This window comes from Nannobrachium achirus (assembly GCF_963921795.1).
Source record: "Nannobrachium achirus genome assembly, chromosome: 4".
NCBI lineage: Eukaryota > Metazoa > Chordata > Actinopteri > Myctophiformes > Myctophidae > Nannobrachium > Nannobrachium achirus.
In genome coordinates this window covers 55,462,741-55,477,270 of record NC_137813.1, presented here as the reverse complement: position 1 = coordinate 55,477,270, position 14,530 = coordinate 55,462,741, and the positions used below count along the sequence as shown (strand labels likewise).

Here is a 14,530-nt window from a genome sequence, read left to right as displayed (position 1 = left end):
TAAAACGGCGAAATTAAACAAATATATTCGCTATAAGATTCTCTCTCTCTCTCTCTCTCTCTCTCTCTCTCTCTCTCTCTCTCTCTCTCTCTCTCCCTCTCTCTGTCTGTGACATATTTGTAGCTATAATGCAGTATTGATACTTTTACTTAAGTAAAGAATGGGAGTACTTTTTCCATCACTGCTCAAATTAACTGTTCATCAGCGTGAATGCTTTCAGGTGTGTATCTGATCAATAGGAAATTGCCCATTACATTCTGAATGACATCAAAGCGACATGTTGTGATGTGAGCGTCTTGTGAGCATGCGAGAGAGTTTGAACTTGAAGATGTAGTGCGCTACAAACTAGGTCAGATCAATAATTAGCGCATCAGTTCCAGCTGGTGGTCGCTGCAACAGCTGACTGGAGTAAAACAAATTTTCAAAAAGTTTGTCTGCATGACTAGGTAGCCTATTAAGTCAGATATTGCATCTGAAAGGGGCAGTGGTTCTCAAACTATATGGTTCCCGAGCCAACGTGGGATCGCGGAAGGTCCCATGGGCTTTGCCGACCAATATAAATAAAACAGATATTGCATCTGTGATAAAAGTTTAAAGTGGAAAGGATCCCAGCGCGCGTCTCGCTCCTCTGGTAGCCGGTGTAAATTGTATAGCCTACCTTTTACGCATAGTTAAGAAGGGCATAATAATGCAGTCGTCCAGTATGATTTCATTCACTATACATATTTTAAAAGATTACAGTCTCCATCACTGCCACTCTTCTGGAATGTTGCGGTTTGTACGCAAACTTTCGCAGTGTGCAATGAGAGTGTCGCATCTCCAATATCATTGATTTAAAAAAATCCATTGCCTCATCCAAGCCTTCAATCAACTGTCCAAAAAGGAACATTTACCTGTAGGGTTCACTTGGTTCCATACACTGTCAAGTTGCAGAGAACAGATCTGTTATTTTGGGAACATTAACCATGCTGCGCATTTTGATGACCAAATAATCCTGTGTGCACTGTAATATTACGTGGGAATGATATTTGAACAATAGCCTAAATTGCGTGGTGTTAATGAGTTGTACAACACCAAACAGAACAAGAAAAAAGACCACACGTAGTAAAAAAGAAGAAAAAAAATCCCAAGGAATGTATGTCTCTCTGACTTTGAGTATGACATTATATGAATAATAATGTGGCATATAGCATCAACCAGCATTTTAACGGCAACCAGCCAGACATTAAACAGACATGAGCTTAATCAGCTAATAGCAATTATGAATGTCCAAACCTCGCCGTTGTGTGCGTGCAGTCGCAGAAAAAAAAAAGTTTAACCCTCTCGCTTTTTTTTTTACTGTCCCACCACCTCATCCAAGCATATAGAATAGGGACAGGCCTAGGTTCCTCAATATCATTTAGCTGGGGACCCCCTGGAACTCCCCAAGGACTGGCGGTCCTCTTTGAGGACCAATGAACAAACTGACAGCACGAGAGACGCAATGACGTGCCCGCAGCCCGCGCGTAAAAGTAAAAAAAAAATAAAGGAATGCAATGGAATGTCTCTTGAGTATTACATTATATTAATAATGTGGCATAGTAGCATCAACCACCATTTTAACCAGCAACCAGCCAGACATTACACAGACATGAGCATAGGCTATGTCTATAGCAAGATAGAGCAGAAGAGAACTTCAACTCCGCCAAATGACTGCGCAGAAGAAAAAAAAAGGAAAAAAAAGAACGCTATAGGCTATAACGTTTTTGAACAAGTGATTACAACATTTTAGGGAGAAAGTAGGCTAAAGTAAAAAGTAAGTAGGTAATAATAATAATAAAAGTGTAGGCTATTCTATTGTGAGGTGTACACTCTGCGCAGCCTAAAAAAAAGGGAAGAGCTGGCTTCATATAATCTGAAGCAATCCCGTGGGCTCATTCAGACGACATTAATTGTAAAGGATTCCTACCCGATGACCCGACAATATCAAGCTTTTTTGATATTATCGTGAGCGCTCCCGACGAGTCCCGATGTCATAAAAAACTAATTAACATAATCCGTTCGTGTCGGGGTACCGTTCAGAGTGAAGACCGATTCCGGGGCCGACCGAACGATTTTCCCGGGGATCATCCCGACAATCGGCCCCGGGGGAATCGGCCCCGGGATCGGCCCAGTGTGCACGGGGCTTAAAGCACCTGTGAGACAGACAGACAGACAGACAGACAGACAGACAGACAGACAGACAGACAGACAGACAGGTACTGAGGCCAAAGGGGCTGTGCAGTGTGCCCATGTTTTTTTTTCTTCTTTTGTTTGTATCAAACCTCTGACTCTGTGAGCAAAATCGAAACTAGAGCTAAGCACAGAATGTGTGGGTGGTATGGTGGAAGAGGAAGGGGTTGGTATGGTCGGACTTGTTTCTTACAAACTCTCTTCTATTCTTCTCCACCAAGCCGAATACGTGGCCTACCACACACACACACACACACACACACACACACACACACACACACACACACACACACACACACACACACACACACGCTCACATGAGTTGTTGACTTCTTGGAATTGTGTGTGTGTGTACATGTGTGATGGTTGTTTCTTTATAATTGTAGAGGTCGGGTGTTAGTGTTTTTTCTCTGTATGTGTGCTTCAAGCATTGCATGCCATTTAGACTAGAGGGTATGGGCCTGCCAGGATCGGGTATAGGGTCCAATTGCCGCAGGTCTCGTTCGGGACGGTCCGAAATGCATTACCCGCAAGGATCCGAGAGGACCGAGTCTTAAATATATATATATATATATATATATATATATATATATATACTTTGTATATACTGTATATATATATTATTTTTATGCACTGTGGGAATGAGTCCCGCAAACAAAAGCCACCGGGGAGATGCGGGTTGGAACGTCATGTGTGTGGACGTTTCTGGACATTATCTAGGGGGACGGGCGGTATAAAGTCGGTGAAAATGTTCTGTTTATCTCCAACACAGAGCAGAACAGAGAACGCCTCAGCTCGGTCTGTGATTACTTTGGTGGGGCGGGGCGAGCAGCCCAGCAGGAGGTGACTGATACACACGTGATTCTAGCAGTAAATGAACATTGGGGCGAAAGAACCGGCCCGGCTCGGATCCATTTTCCCAGGGATCTGATCCATTTTGTATCGGCTTCGCCATTGTCGGTGCCGTTTCGGGGCAGGGCCAGTAAATTAGAATGTTTCTCTGCTCTATTCGGTTCAGTCCAAATATCCTGGGTTCCGTTTCGGCTCGGCTCCCATTGGACCTGTGCTACCCTCAAATTTAGACACGCACCCCACTTTGACCTAGTGGTGATGATACAGAGGTTTGACTTAGACGTTGTATGCATGTTGTATGGATGGCATCAGCTGGAAACGGTTGTGTGTGCCCTGCTGGAACTTTTTAAAGGAGTATATCTATAAAACTATGAAACGTTTCAAATATTCATTTTCAGGCAAACATGTCCACAATAATGATGAATGATAAAGTTTGAATTGGGTTTCTAGTATGAAGGACTAGTAGCCTGGCAAAGTTTCCATTGACAATGCATTTGTAGTTTTGTATACATTTAAGTTTTAAAACATACATCTGAAACCTTTGGCACCTCTCTGTTATTTCATACTTTAACGTAAAAACTTGATTCACATACGTGATGTGATGATGTATACTATGTAGTGTGTGGTGTTGAATGGTAAACCAAAAGATAAACTAATGTTGTGTAGGGTGTTGAATGTAACAAACACAAAGGCTAAACTAAAGTGGGCCCAATGCTGCTGCCATCAGGGAGAGAGCTTAATTAAGGGGCTGCTAGTGTGACTATGTTTTATTTTTTTATCAAACTGACTCTGTGTGAGCAATATCGAAACTAGAGCTAAGCACAGGATGTGTGGGTGGTATGATGGGAGGGGGTGCAGTGGTGTGGGTGGTATGGTGGCATGGGAGGGGGGCTGGTATTGTTGGACTTGTTTCTCATACTCTTTTCTTGTCTCCGCCAGGCCGAAGGCGTGGCCTAGACTATGTTCTGCACCCTATCTGTCCGTGATCAGCTAACCTGTGGCACCGTAGGCCGTAGGCACGCTCACTCCCTTGATGCCAGAACAGAACCTCTGCCCCAAATGATAAACACATTATAATTTATTTTATTCAAACATCAAAGAAATCGCTCCGCAGTATCTCTAAGCATATGTGATCAAGGCAGATCAGTCAGATTGTTCATATTCCATCCTGATTGGATAATATTGCCATCTAACGTTGGCAGAAGTGGCCTGTTTTGAACAAAATGCATCAAATCATGAATGCAAAGCCCGATTGCTGTTAAACTTTATACGCACATTCCCAATAGGTTGAGGAAGAAATGCCACCCCTTTCACAGTGGCCTATTAAAGCAAAACCAGGAGGCATATTTATGCTGGGTATTCTTTTTTTATATTACTCCTACAGATTTTGACCATCAAGCAAATCGGTACACATGATCTCTAGTCATGTGATCAACACAGACAGATCTGTCAAAGTTTTTTACATTCCATCCTGATTGTTGTATGTTTAACCACATTAAAATAAAAGGCACTGCTCACTTCACACTGGGCTGTGTACAGTTCAGAAACCAACCTCAGTGACATCATCAGTAGGCATGGTTTGGTCACAAGATTAACTAGAACTGTCGAGGTGCCAACTTGCTCCTTGTGCACAAGTAGGTCATGTATGGCCTACTTGTGCACCAGCAGAGCGGCCCGTGAGGTGCGCTCACCACTGGCATCACCACTGGCATCAAAATGTCACGCAAATCGCAAGCTCAAATCGGTCTGATGGTGACGCTAGAACAGGCCCATGTGAAAAATGTGGGACAGAGGTTCTGAATTGGCATCCAGGGAGTGTGTATCTACAGTTTTGCAGTGACTGGGTCAACGGCGCCGGAGTTTAGCCGGTAAAAGAAGGACGAACACACACACAATATTTAGTTCACTGAGCTGTGTGCACGTTCACTCTTCCATTTGAAATAATAGACTCCAACCTGCCTCCGGTCTCATAAAAAGGCACCCACCTACTTCACACAGTTACGGGAAGTAAGACGGAAATGGCATGTCTTTTTTTTTCCTTTTGTCTTGGATTAGACTCGGAGCTGGCCCGCATGTACAATGCCTGCTCGGTGCTGGAGAACCACCACCTGGCGGTGGGCTTCAAACTGCTGCAGGAAGACAACTGTGACATCTTCCAGAACCTGACCAAGAAACAATGGCAGTCCATCAGGAAGATGGCCATAGACATTGTGAGTTGGGCAATTCAAACTAGGGCGTAATTTGTTATCCCTATGTCACTAGAATAGCTCAAAACAAAATAGAATGAAGTTCGCTAGCTTAGAAGATGCAAGTGAGAACAAAATACTTAACCTTTTGGAATATAGACTCCATTTGTTTTGTTTGTCTGTTGTCACATGTGCTCTTCAGTGACAGATTAGAGCAAGGTACAAACTTGGGGGAAAATAAAATAGCATGATTAATTTCTCCAGGATTTGGTATCAAACTCCCCAAATTCACCAGAACACAGGAAATTACATCTACTATGTTAAAAAGAAAATCTTTGGGGGGGGGGGGGGGGGGGCCCACAGACCCCACAGACCCCTCGCTTACAATTGGCTATGTAGGTATAGAATAGAACTATTCATGTTGTTGTATTATTATGTTGTGTTTGTTGACATTGTATTTCACTGGTCCGTTGGTTGCAAGGCAGCAACCTGTGTGGTGGTGTCGTGGTGAGTTCTGACTTCGACTTTGTTGCAATACAGCTCAAGGCACAGCTCACTCGTCATATTGCAACGTTTCCAGAGAGTCTGACTTGAACGTTGTATGGACGTCCGTTGGTTGTGTGTCCTCTAGTGGGCACACAGAGGTCTGTTGAAAATACTTATCAACTAACTAACGTGCAATGTTGAGTTGAATTATGGATTTTTCCCAACCTATAGCCCAAGTAACTCATTAGCACCGGGGACATCGTCTTCTCTATGTAGCCCTGCGTAGCCAGGTTTACTCATCTGCAAAGAGAAAAGCCTGGTCAAGATATGAAGCAGAGAGAGTTCTAGGAGGTGGGGCTGAATTTTCCCGGAAGTTGTCTTTTTTTCACAGTGCGGTGTCCCTGTAAACGTATTCCCCGCTGAAAAGAACTGTTCTAGTTCCAACGCTCCATTGGGTGTGCTCGCAATAAACAATATACAAATAAAAACATAGATTCAGACAATGTTACACCTATTAAGAGCGAGTTAAGAGCTACAATCTTTGTGTTTGTTTCGCTGGGGAATGTAAACACCACACACCACATTCAGCTAGAACCAACCGGAAGTGATATCTTGCCCAGGGTGTTCTCTATGTGATTCCAAAAATAAGGTAATTGAGTGGTGACAAAATCCAGCCCTGATGTAGTTAAACGGCAAATTATAACTGCAGTCAAACAGAAAATTGTAAAGAACACTTAATTGATTATTTATCTTAATCTATTTACATTGTATAAGCAAGCATACACTGACTGAGCTGTTGCTGGGGACCCCCTGGAACCCATAGGGTCCCCGCACCCCACTTTGACCTAGTGGTGATGATACAGAGGTTTGACTTAGACGTTGTATGCATGTTGTATGGATCAGCTGGAAACGGTTGTGTGTGCCCTGGGGGAACTTTTTAAAGGAGTATAACTATGAAACATTTCAAATATTTTTTGAATATTGAATATATTGAATATATATATTTTTTTATCTCCACAATAATGATGAATGATAAAGTTTGAATTGGGTTTCTAGTATGAAGGACTAGTAGCCTGGCAAAGTTTCCATTGACAATGCATTTGTAGTTTTGTAGTCATTTAATTTTTAAATCATACCGGTACATCTGAAACCTTTGGCACCTCACTGTTCTTTCATACTTTAACGTAAAAAACTTGATTCACAATTTTAAAATGCCATCTTATTGTTGAACCTGCAAATTGTCTGTAGCAAAGGCAACTGTTAAAGCACAACACACCATTGATCCAAGTCCAAGGCACCTTTGGACCCTCAGCAGGTGTCTTTTGCTTTTGATCTTTTATATTTTAGCCTTGGTATTTCCTGGCGTGCAAATTGACAGTCCGATCTGGGTATAGGGGTGAAAGACTAATCAAACCATCTAATTTAGTAGCTGGTTGATCTGAAATTTCCCTCAGGAGAACCTGTTCCCTGTCATCAGCCTCCAGCACAGGAAGTTGCTTGTTTGAGGCCACATTCTCATAATATAATTCGGTTTAGTCGTGCGAATGGGAGGGGTGAAGTTGCTACATTCTTGCATATTTAATTGATACGTTTGCGCTCACACTGCACTTTGTCATCCGAAACAAGGAATCGTCCACGTCTGTCCATGGGACATGTATGTATCCAAGCTGCATAATAATGCCCCCTCCATCTCCCTGTGTTTATTAATTCTTCAAGTTCAACTCACAATGTAACCGCAGGACCGCCGCAAAATTGAGGCGCAGGCGTCAGCCTATTTATCTGCGGTCGACGGTCGTAAACGGGCGATCAAAAAATAAAACCAGCGGCAGCCGGAGGGACTCGCAAAATCTACCAGCAATAAACCAGACAGCAAATACTTTTAATAGCAAGATATGAATATCTACGAAGAGGACATCAACGTCTCTCTCTCTCTCTCTCTCTCTCTCTCTCTCTCTCTCTGCCCCTCGTCTTGCCCTCCGCTGGTTCCCTCTCTGCGCTCCGCGCATGAAGCGTCTCCATTTGGACATTATTTGGCACAGAGAGCCGCGCGAGCGAGCAAGGGCGAGAGACCCACACATCGGCCTATATTATATTAGGCCTATAGCCTATATATGATATACAAGTGACTCCTGTGGCACTTTCCTTTTATCTAACTGTGAGCAACTCCTCACAAATAATACACCATGTGCGATCGAGGGAGCGGTGATCAGAAATTGAATCAATGAGGGGAGGAGGCGGCCAGAATGGTCAGAAATCTAATGAGAACGGACGGTCTGGAGGGGGATTTAACCTTTTATAAATAACTATGGATTGAACCCGCACATGGCTCTATATATTGCCTGTATTTGAGACGGATGGATTCACACCAACAGTGAAGCGTTTGCTGTAGCGAATCGAAACCACCGTTTTTTTGTGGATTTGCATTCGTTTCTTTGATTCGAAAAAGAATACGGATGCATCTTCACACATGCCCAAACGTTGTGTATTTTCTGACAATACTTTAGAGGATTCGTTTTAATCGCAATAAAACGTGCCTGTGTGAATGCCGCCTGAGAGACCTCTGTTTGTATTTGTGTAACATATTCATTGTCCAGGCTTACTTTACTGTTTAGGTGTAGCCTAAATGAGTGAATGTTGATGTGTTCTTCCTTCAATCTGTAATCCAATAAAGCTCAAAACGTGTTGCATCACAACACGTCTTGAGCTTGTAGATTTGCTATTTTCAAAATAACCGTTTAATTTTATATGTTATTCATAATGAGTACTTTTACTTTCGTGCTTTACGTATATTTTGATACCTTTTGTACTTTAGTAACCCCTGCTTGGGGGGTGTGGTCAGTGCCATGCGTGCATGAGATATTCACTTAAGTAAAGGATGGTTATTATTTGGTTACAATCATCAAACCCATTTCTGTATGCCTACTTGTTGCATTTTAATGGCTGAAATTGTACGGTAATCTACTGGATTCTCACAGTCCAATGTTGGCAGCCCTACCCTAGGGTGCCACAGCACCCACTTTGATAAGCCCTGTCATACAGGCAACTCAAGTTGCTGCTCTTACAGTATGTCTCTGTTCAAAGTGGAATTAATTGACACAGAGATGGCCAAATATCATTCTGGATCTTAGCACACCCCATTGTGAAGTATAGCCTATTAGTTTAACCCTAATAATAATAGCAACAATGGAAATGGCCCATCTTCAAAACATGAATGATATTCAAAGATGACCAACAAAAGTTGTATAATATTCAAATTGTAATTTGTATTGTAAATAATATACGTTGTGGTTGCTGAATTAAAGCACCCACATGAATCGTATGTTTTAATGAAGACTTTCCTCTTCGTATGCACTTTATATATTTGTACTATGCAATGTATAACAAAATATGTTAGGTGTAAGAAACCTCTTCTCATGAGATACATGTCATGCCATTATTATAAAAATACAAATAAATGCACAAGGATACATAACGTGCTAATTTGACAAATATGTACTATTGTCTAAAATTGACTGTATTCATCATGTCAATGTGACAATTCATTCTCTCATTTGTTATTGATATTAAGGATATGATAAACTCTTTCTCGAAAATATGGGCGGCCCTTAAAAGGACCTTTGTTTTCTGAGCAAACGAAGTGGTTTACTTGGAGCTGGTGTACTTGGTGACAGCCTTGGTGCCCTCAGACACGGCGTGCTTGGCCAGCTCACCGGGGAGCAGCAGGCGGACGGCGGTCTGAATCTCCCTGGAAGTGATGGTGGAGCGCTTGTTGTAGTGAGCCAGACGAGAGGCTTCGCCGGCGATGCGCTCAAAGATGTCGTTGACAAAGCAGTTCATGATGCCCATGGCCTTGGAAGAGATACCGGTGTCAGGGTGGACCTGCTTCAGGACCTTGTACACGTAGATGGCGTAGCTCTCCTTCCTGGACTTTCTGCGCTTCTTGCCGCCCTTGGCAGCGGTCTTGGAGACGGCTTTCTTGGAGCCCTTCTTGGGCGCTGGCTTTGCTGGCTCGGGCATACTGTATTTGCTTGTAAATGCAGTGAGTGACGATGGGAAAAAAAACAAAGCGCTGCGCCCCTTTTTATAGGATACTAATGCAAATATCCATGTGCTACTCCCAGCTTATGATAGGTTCAGCTGTGTCCAGCACTGCTCACGTGTTCCACAAGGGGTGGGGTCTGTACACACACACACACACACACACACACACACACGCGCGCACGCACGCACGCACGCACGCACGCACGCACGCACGCACGCACGCACGCACGCACGCACACACACACACACACACACACACACACACACACACACACAGGGATGTAGTGGGGGGGGGGGGGGGACGCGGGGGTACGGAGTGCCCACACTTCTCTCAAGTCAAGTCAGTTGATATTATATTTTCAGGTCGTTCTGACCCAGCAATTGGTTGAAATAGGCTCGCCAGCCGTGCTGAAATGAGCTTGACTAACAGCAGATGGTAATATAAGATTTGAAAATTGATTAATTAATTGGAAATATCAGTTGTGGAGCTATTTTGCATGGAAAGTTTGGCTGATGATCCGGTCATCAAATTATTGATTGAGAACCACTGGTCTAAGGCCATTTCTGCCGCCGCACAGACCCGTTTTAAGCCAGCGAAAACGTTATGTGCACGCGCACGGGCGCACGTGCATGTGCGTGCACGCGCGGGGAGTGCCCACACTTCCAAATTTAGCACTACAACACTGCGCACACACACACACACACACACACACACACACACACACACACACACACACACACACACAGAGTGTTTGTGTTTTCTTTCAATGTTTTTGAATACAAATGGCACAACATTCTTTAGCGTGGAGGCCCTGAATGGCAGACCTTCTGGGTAACTTAATTTCCCCCTTGGGATAATAAAGGTAGCCTATATATATCTATCTATCTATCTATCTATCTATCAACTTTTAATGGCTATTGAAATGTGGTACTCTAAAGTCTAAACTGATCAGAGACATGCTGATTGATTTACTACAGGTAGCACTGTCAGAGGTTGTGCTAAACATAATAATACTTTGACCCAGGGGCTGTGTTTCCATTGTGGTCGGTTGCACTCAATTCATAAGCAACGCACACAACACAATATTGGAAGAAAACTCAGTAGTCATAGCTATATTTACGGATAAAAGAGGGGCCAGGAGGCACCTACATAATGTATTTTAAGGTCAGCCATTATTTTAGGTTAGTTTTGGGTAGGGATAGGGATTGATTTAATATGTTCAAATATATGGGGGATCTATGCATTAACATTACAGTGCTTGGTTTCCCATGGGATAATTATCTATCTATAAATGCGAGAAGTCTCTGCGTGTCTGTCTGCGTGTATGTAATCCGCGTATCTCGAGAACCGTTCGTCCCACCGGCTTCAGATTCGGCACGCACGTTCCCCGCCGCGGCACGGAGTGCAGTGCCGGGTCTCGACCCGACCCGACGCGCGGTTTTCCCGAACCGGCGCGAAACGTTCGGAATCTCCTTATGCGGGGTTGATTGTTGACATCAGGCTGTTCCGGAGGAAATCGGCGAAAGCTCTGACTCATTGTGACATCACTTCATAAAAGGCTCTGACATGACGTACGCCACATGAGTCAACAAAAAATCTCTGAATATCTCCAAATATAGCATATATGGGCATAAAATGGACACAGAATCACAAAGATCTCCATATACAGGCATAAAGGGACACAGACAGACGGATACAGAGATCTCCATAAATGGGCATAAAATGGACGCAAATGGCATATATGGGCATAAAATTTACGCAGAATCACAAAGATCTCCATATACGGGCATAAAGGGACACAGACAGACAGATACAGAGATCTCCATATATGGGCATGAAATGGACGCAAATAGACAGATATCTCCATATATGGGCATATATGGGCATAAAATGGACCCAGAACTATATCTGCAGTGATCTCCATATATGGACATAAAATGGACACTGACAGACAGACAGACAGACAGACAGACAGACAGACAGATAACAGATATCTCCATATATGGGCATAAATGGACACAGGCAAACAGATGGTCAAAACGGGTCCTATGACAACAGGTATAATGGGGTTTGCATGAGTCAACAAAAAATCTCTGTGAGTGTGTATGTATGTATGTAATCCGCGTATCTCGAGAACCGTTCGTCCCACGGGCACGCGCGTTCTCCATATATGGGCATAAAATGAATGCCCCCATATATGGGCATAAAATGGATTGCAGACAGACAGATACAGATATCTCCATATATGGACATAAATGGACAGAGGCAAACAGATGGTCAAAGATCTCCATATATGGGCATAAAATGGACGCAGACAGACAGATACAGATATCTCCATATATGGGCATAAATGGACACAGGCAAACAGATGTTCAAAACGGGTCCTATATGGGCATAAATGGACACAGGCAAACAGATGTTCAAAACGGGTCCTATGACAACAGGTATAATGAGGTTTGCATTAAAGGGGGAACCGGCACTGTGTCTGCAACACAGTTGGAGGCACAGCCAGATACTCCATATATGGGCACCCGGCGCGAAACGTTCGGAATCTCCTTATGCGGGGTTGATTGTTGACATCAGGCTGTTCCGGAGGAAATCGGCGAAAGCTCTGACTCATTGTGACATCACTTCATAAAAGGCTCTGACATCACGTACGCCACATGAGTCAACAAAAAATCTCTGTGAGTGTGTATGTATGTATGTAATCCGCGTATCTCGAGAACCGTTCGTCCCACGGGCACGCGCGTTCAATGAATGCCCCCATATATGGGCATAAAATGGATTGCAGACAGACAGATACAGATATCTCCATATATGGACATAAATGGACAGAGGCAAACAGATGGTCAAAGATCTCCATATATGGGCATAAAATGGACGCAGACAGACAGATACAGATATCTCCATATATGGGCATAAATGGACACAGGCAAACAGATGTTCAAAACGGGTCCTATATGGGCATAAATGGACACAGGCAAACAGATGTTCAAAACGGGTCCTATGACAACAGGTATAATGAGGTTTGCATTAAAGGGGGAACCGGCACTGTGTCTGCAACACAGTTGGAGGCACAGACAGATACTCCATATATGGGCATAACATGGACGCAGATAGACAGATATCTCCATATCTGGGCATAAAATGGACCCAGAACTATAACTGCAGTGATCTCCATATATGGACATAAAATGGACGCCGACAGACAGACAGACAGACAGACAGACAGACAGATACAGATATCTCCATATATGGGCATAAATGGACACAGGCAGACAGATGGTCAAAACGGGTCCTAAAGGGCGGGGCATTCATTCCCTATTTACATTGTTCCGAGTTGGCCAGGTCGCCGACTAGACGCTGGGCCGCCCGAAGGGCGGCCCAGCTTCTAGTTATACATAATGCTGAATAATAAGCGTCAATTATTATTTCTAACTATAATTACCTACCTATAATTATCATATTAGGCATAAAACTTTCAGCTGAGCTCAACATGCACAAAAAAAAGTCCAGATTCTGCCGTTGGTGAGAACAAAGAAAGCAGAGCTGGTGCTGTGTGAATGGGGGAAGGGTCTGCAGTTTTGGCACCGCCCAGTGCCGAGCAGTCTGCCTGTCCTCCCTTACGTCCTCAGAACACAGATAAAAAGGCATGGCTTTGGGCTCGACAGGCATTCGCTTCTGAATCTTCAACTGAACTGAAGCTTAAAAATGAGTGGGCGTGGCAAAGGCGGAAAAGGACTGGGAAAAGGAGGCGCCAAGCGTCATCGCAAGGTTCTTCGTGATAACATCCAGGGAATCACCAAGCCCGCTATCCGCCGTCTGGCTCGCCGTGGCGGTGTGAAGCGTATCTCCGGTCTGATCTACGAAGAGACCCGCGGCGTCCTCAAGGTCTTCCTGGAGAATGTGATCCGTGACGCCGTCACCTACACCGAGCATGCCAAGAGAAAGACCGTTACCGCCATGGATGTTGTCTATGCTCTGAAGAGGCAGGGACGCACTCTGTACGGCTTCGGAGGTTAATAATGCTGACTTGATCTACCAACAACCCAAAGGCTCTTTTAAGAGCCGCCCACACTGTTAATACAAGAGTTCATCCTATTATTGTAATGTGAGTAACTAGGCTATACTATTTCTTTAAGCAAACGGGCAGCCTTTTTGCTACGTATAAAGGAAAGTCGCTGTACTTTATAAAGTTTAAATGGCCTGCAATGAACATCTCGGATTAGTAGCAATGATGCATGACTCAACTTGTGTGTTATAGAACTAGTACAATTAATATATAGATTTGCCCTAAATGGTTATATGTTATCCCCTCTATAGCGGGACAAAGGCAGGCGGGAAATACATGCAGAAACAAAGACTCCCTTTGTGGGTGTGTGCCGGGTCAGTGTATTTTCCGGCCCTTTGCGTTTCAGTTTTATTTGTGTTGACTTTTAATTCAGAATACGGTCCAAAACAGTCCAAAACGGCCCGTACGGCCCGTTTCTGAATGCTGTTTGGAAGTGGCAAAACAAAACTTAGAATTAGGTATTGTAAGAACAAAATAAGACCCGGTTCGAGCTTCTCGTTGCTGTGGTTCAAAACAGAATGAAGAAGTCCCTGCCTTGGTCCGAGCGAGAAGCAATCGGTTTTGATACACGCTGCTCCTACCCCGCCCCCTCCCTCCCTCCCTCCCTCCCTCCCTCCCTGCCTCGCTCGCTCGCCCCTCCTCCCCCTTTCCCCTTCCCCCCTCCTCCCCCTCATTTGCCCC

The 14,530-nt window shown here is 44.0% G+C and overlaps 3 protein-coding genes across 3 annotated transcripts in view; 2 read left to right on the top strand and 1 right to left on the bottom strand.

The window, feature by feature from the left end:
• Window positions 1-14,530, top strand: part of LOC308284040 (histone H1-like) — a gene marked incomplete at both ends in the record, with an annotated part of 409,737 nt that overhangs the window by 134,336 nt on the left and 260,871 nt on the right. The window lies entirely within an intron of this gene.
• On the bottom strand, window positions 9,378-9,752 carry LOC308284066 (histone H2B-like; the record flags this gene model as incomplete). Its single annotated transcript, XM_080724603.1, has 1 exon — window positions 9,378-9,752. One exon carries the CDS (start codon window positions 9,750-9,752, stop codon window positions 9,378-9,380), a length of 375 nt encoding a protein of 124 aa, XP_080580729.1.
• LOC308284070 (histone H4) lies at window positions 13,489-13,800 on the top strand (the record flags this gene model as incomplete). Its single annotated transcript, XM_080724608.1, has 1 exon — window positions 13,489-13,800. The coding sequence occupies one exon, from the start codon at window positions 13,489-13,491 to the stop codon at window positions 13,798-13,800; it is 312 nt and encodes a 103-aa protein (XP_080580734.1).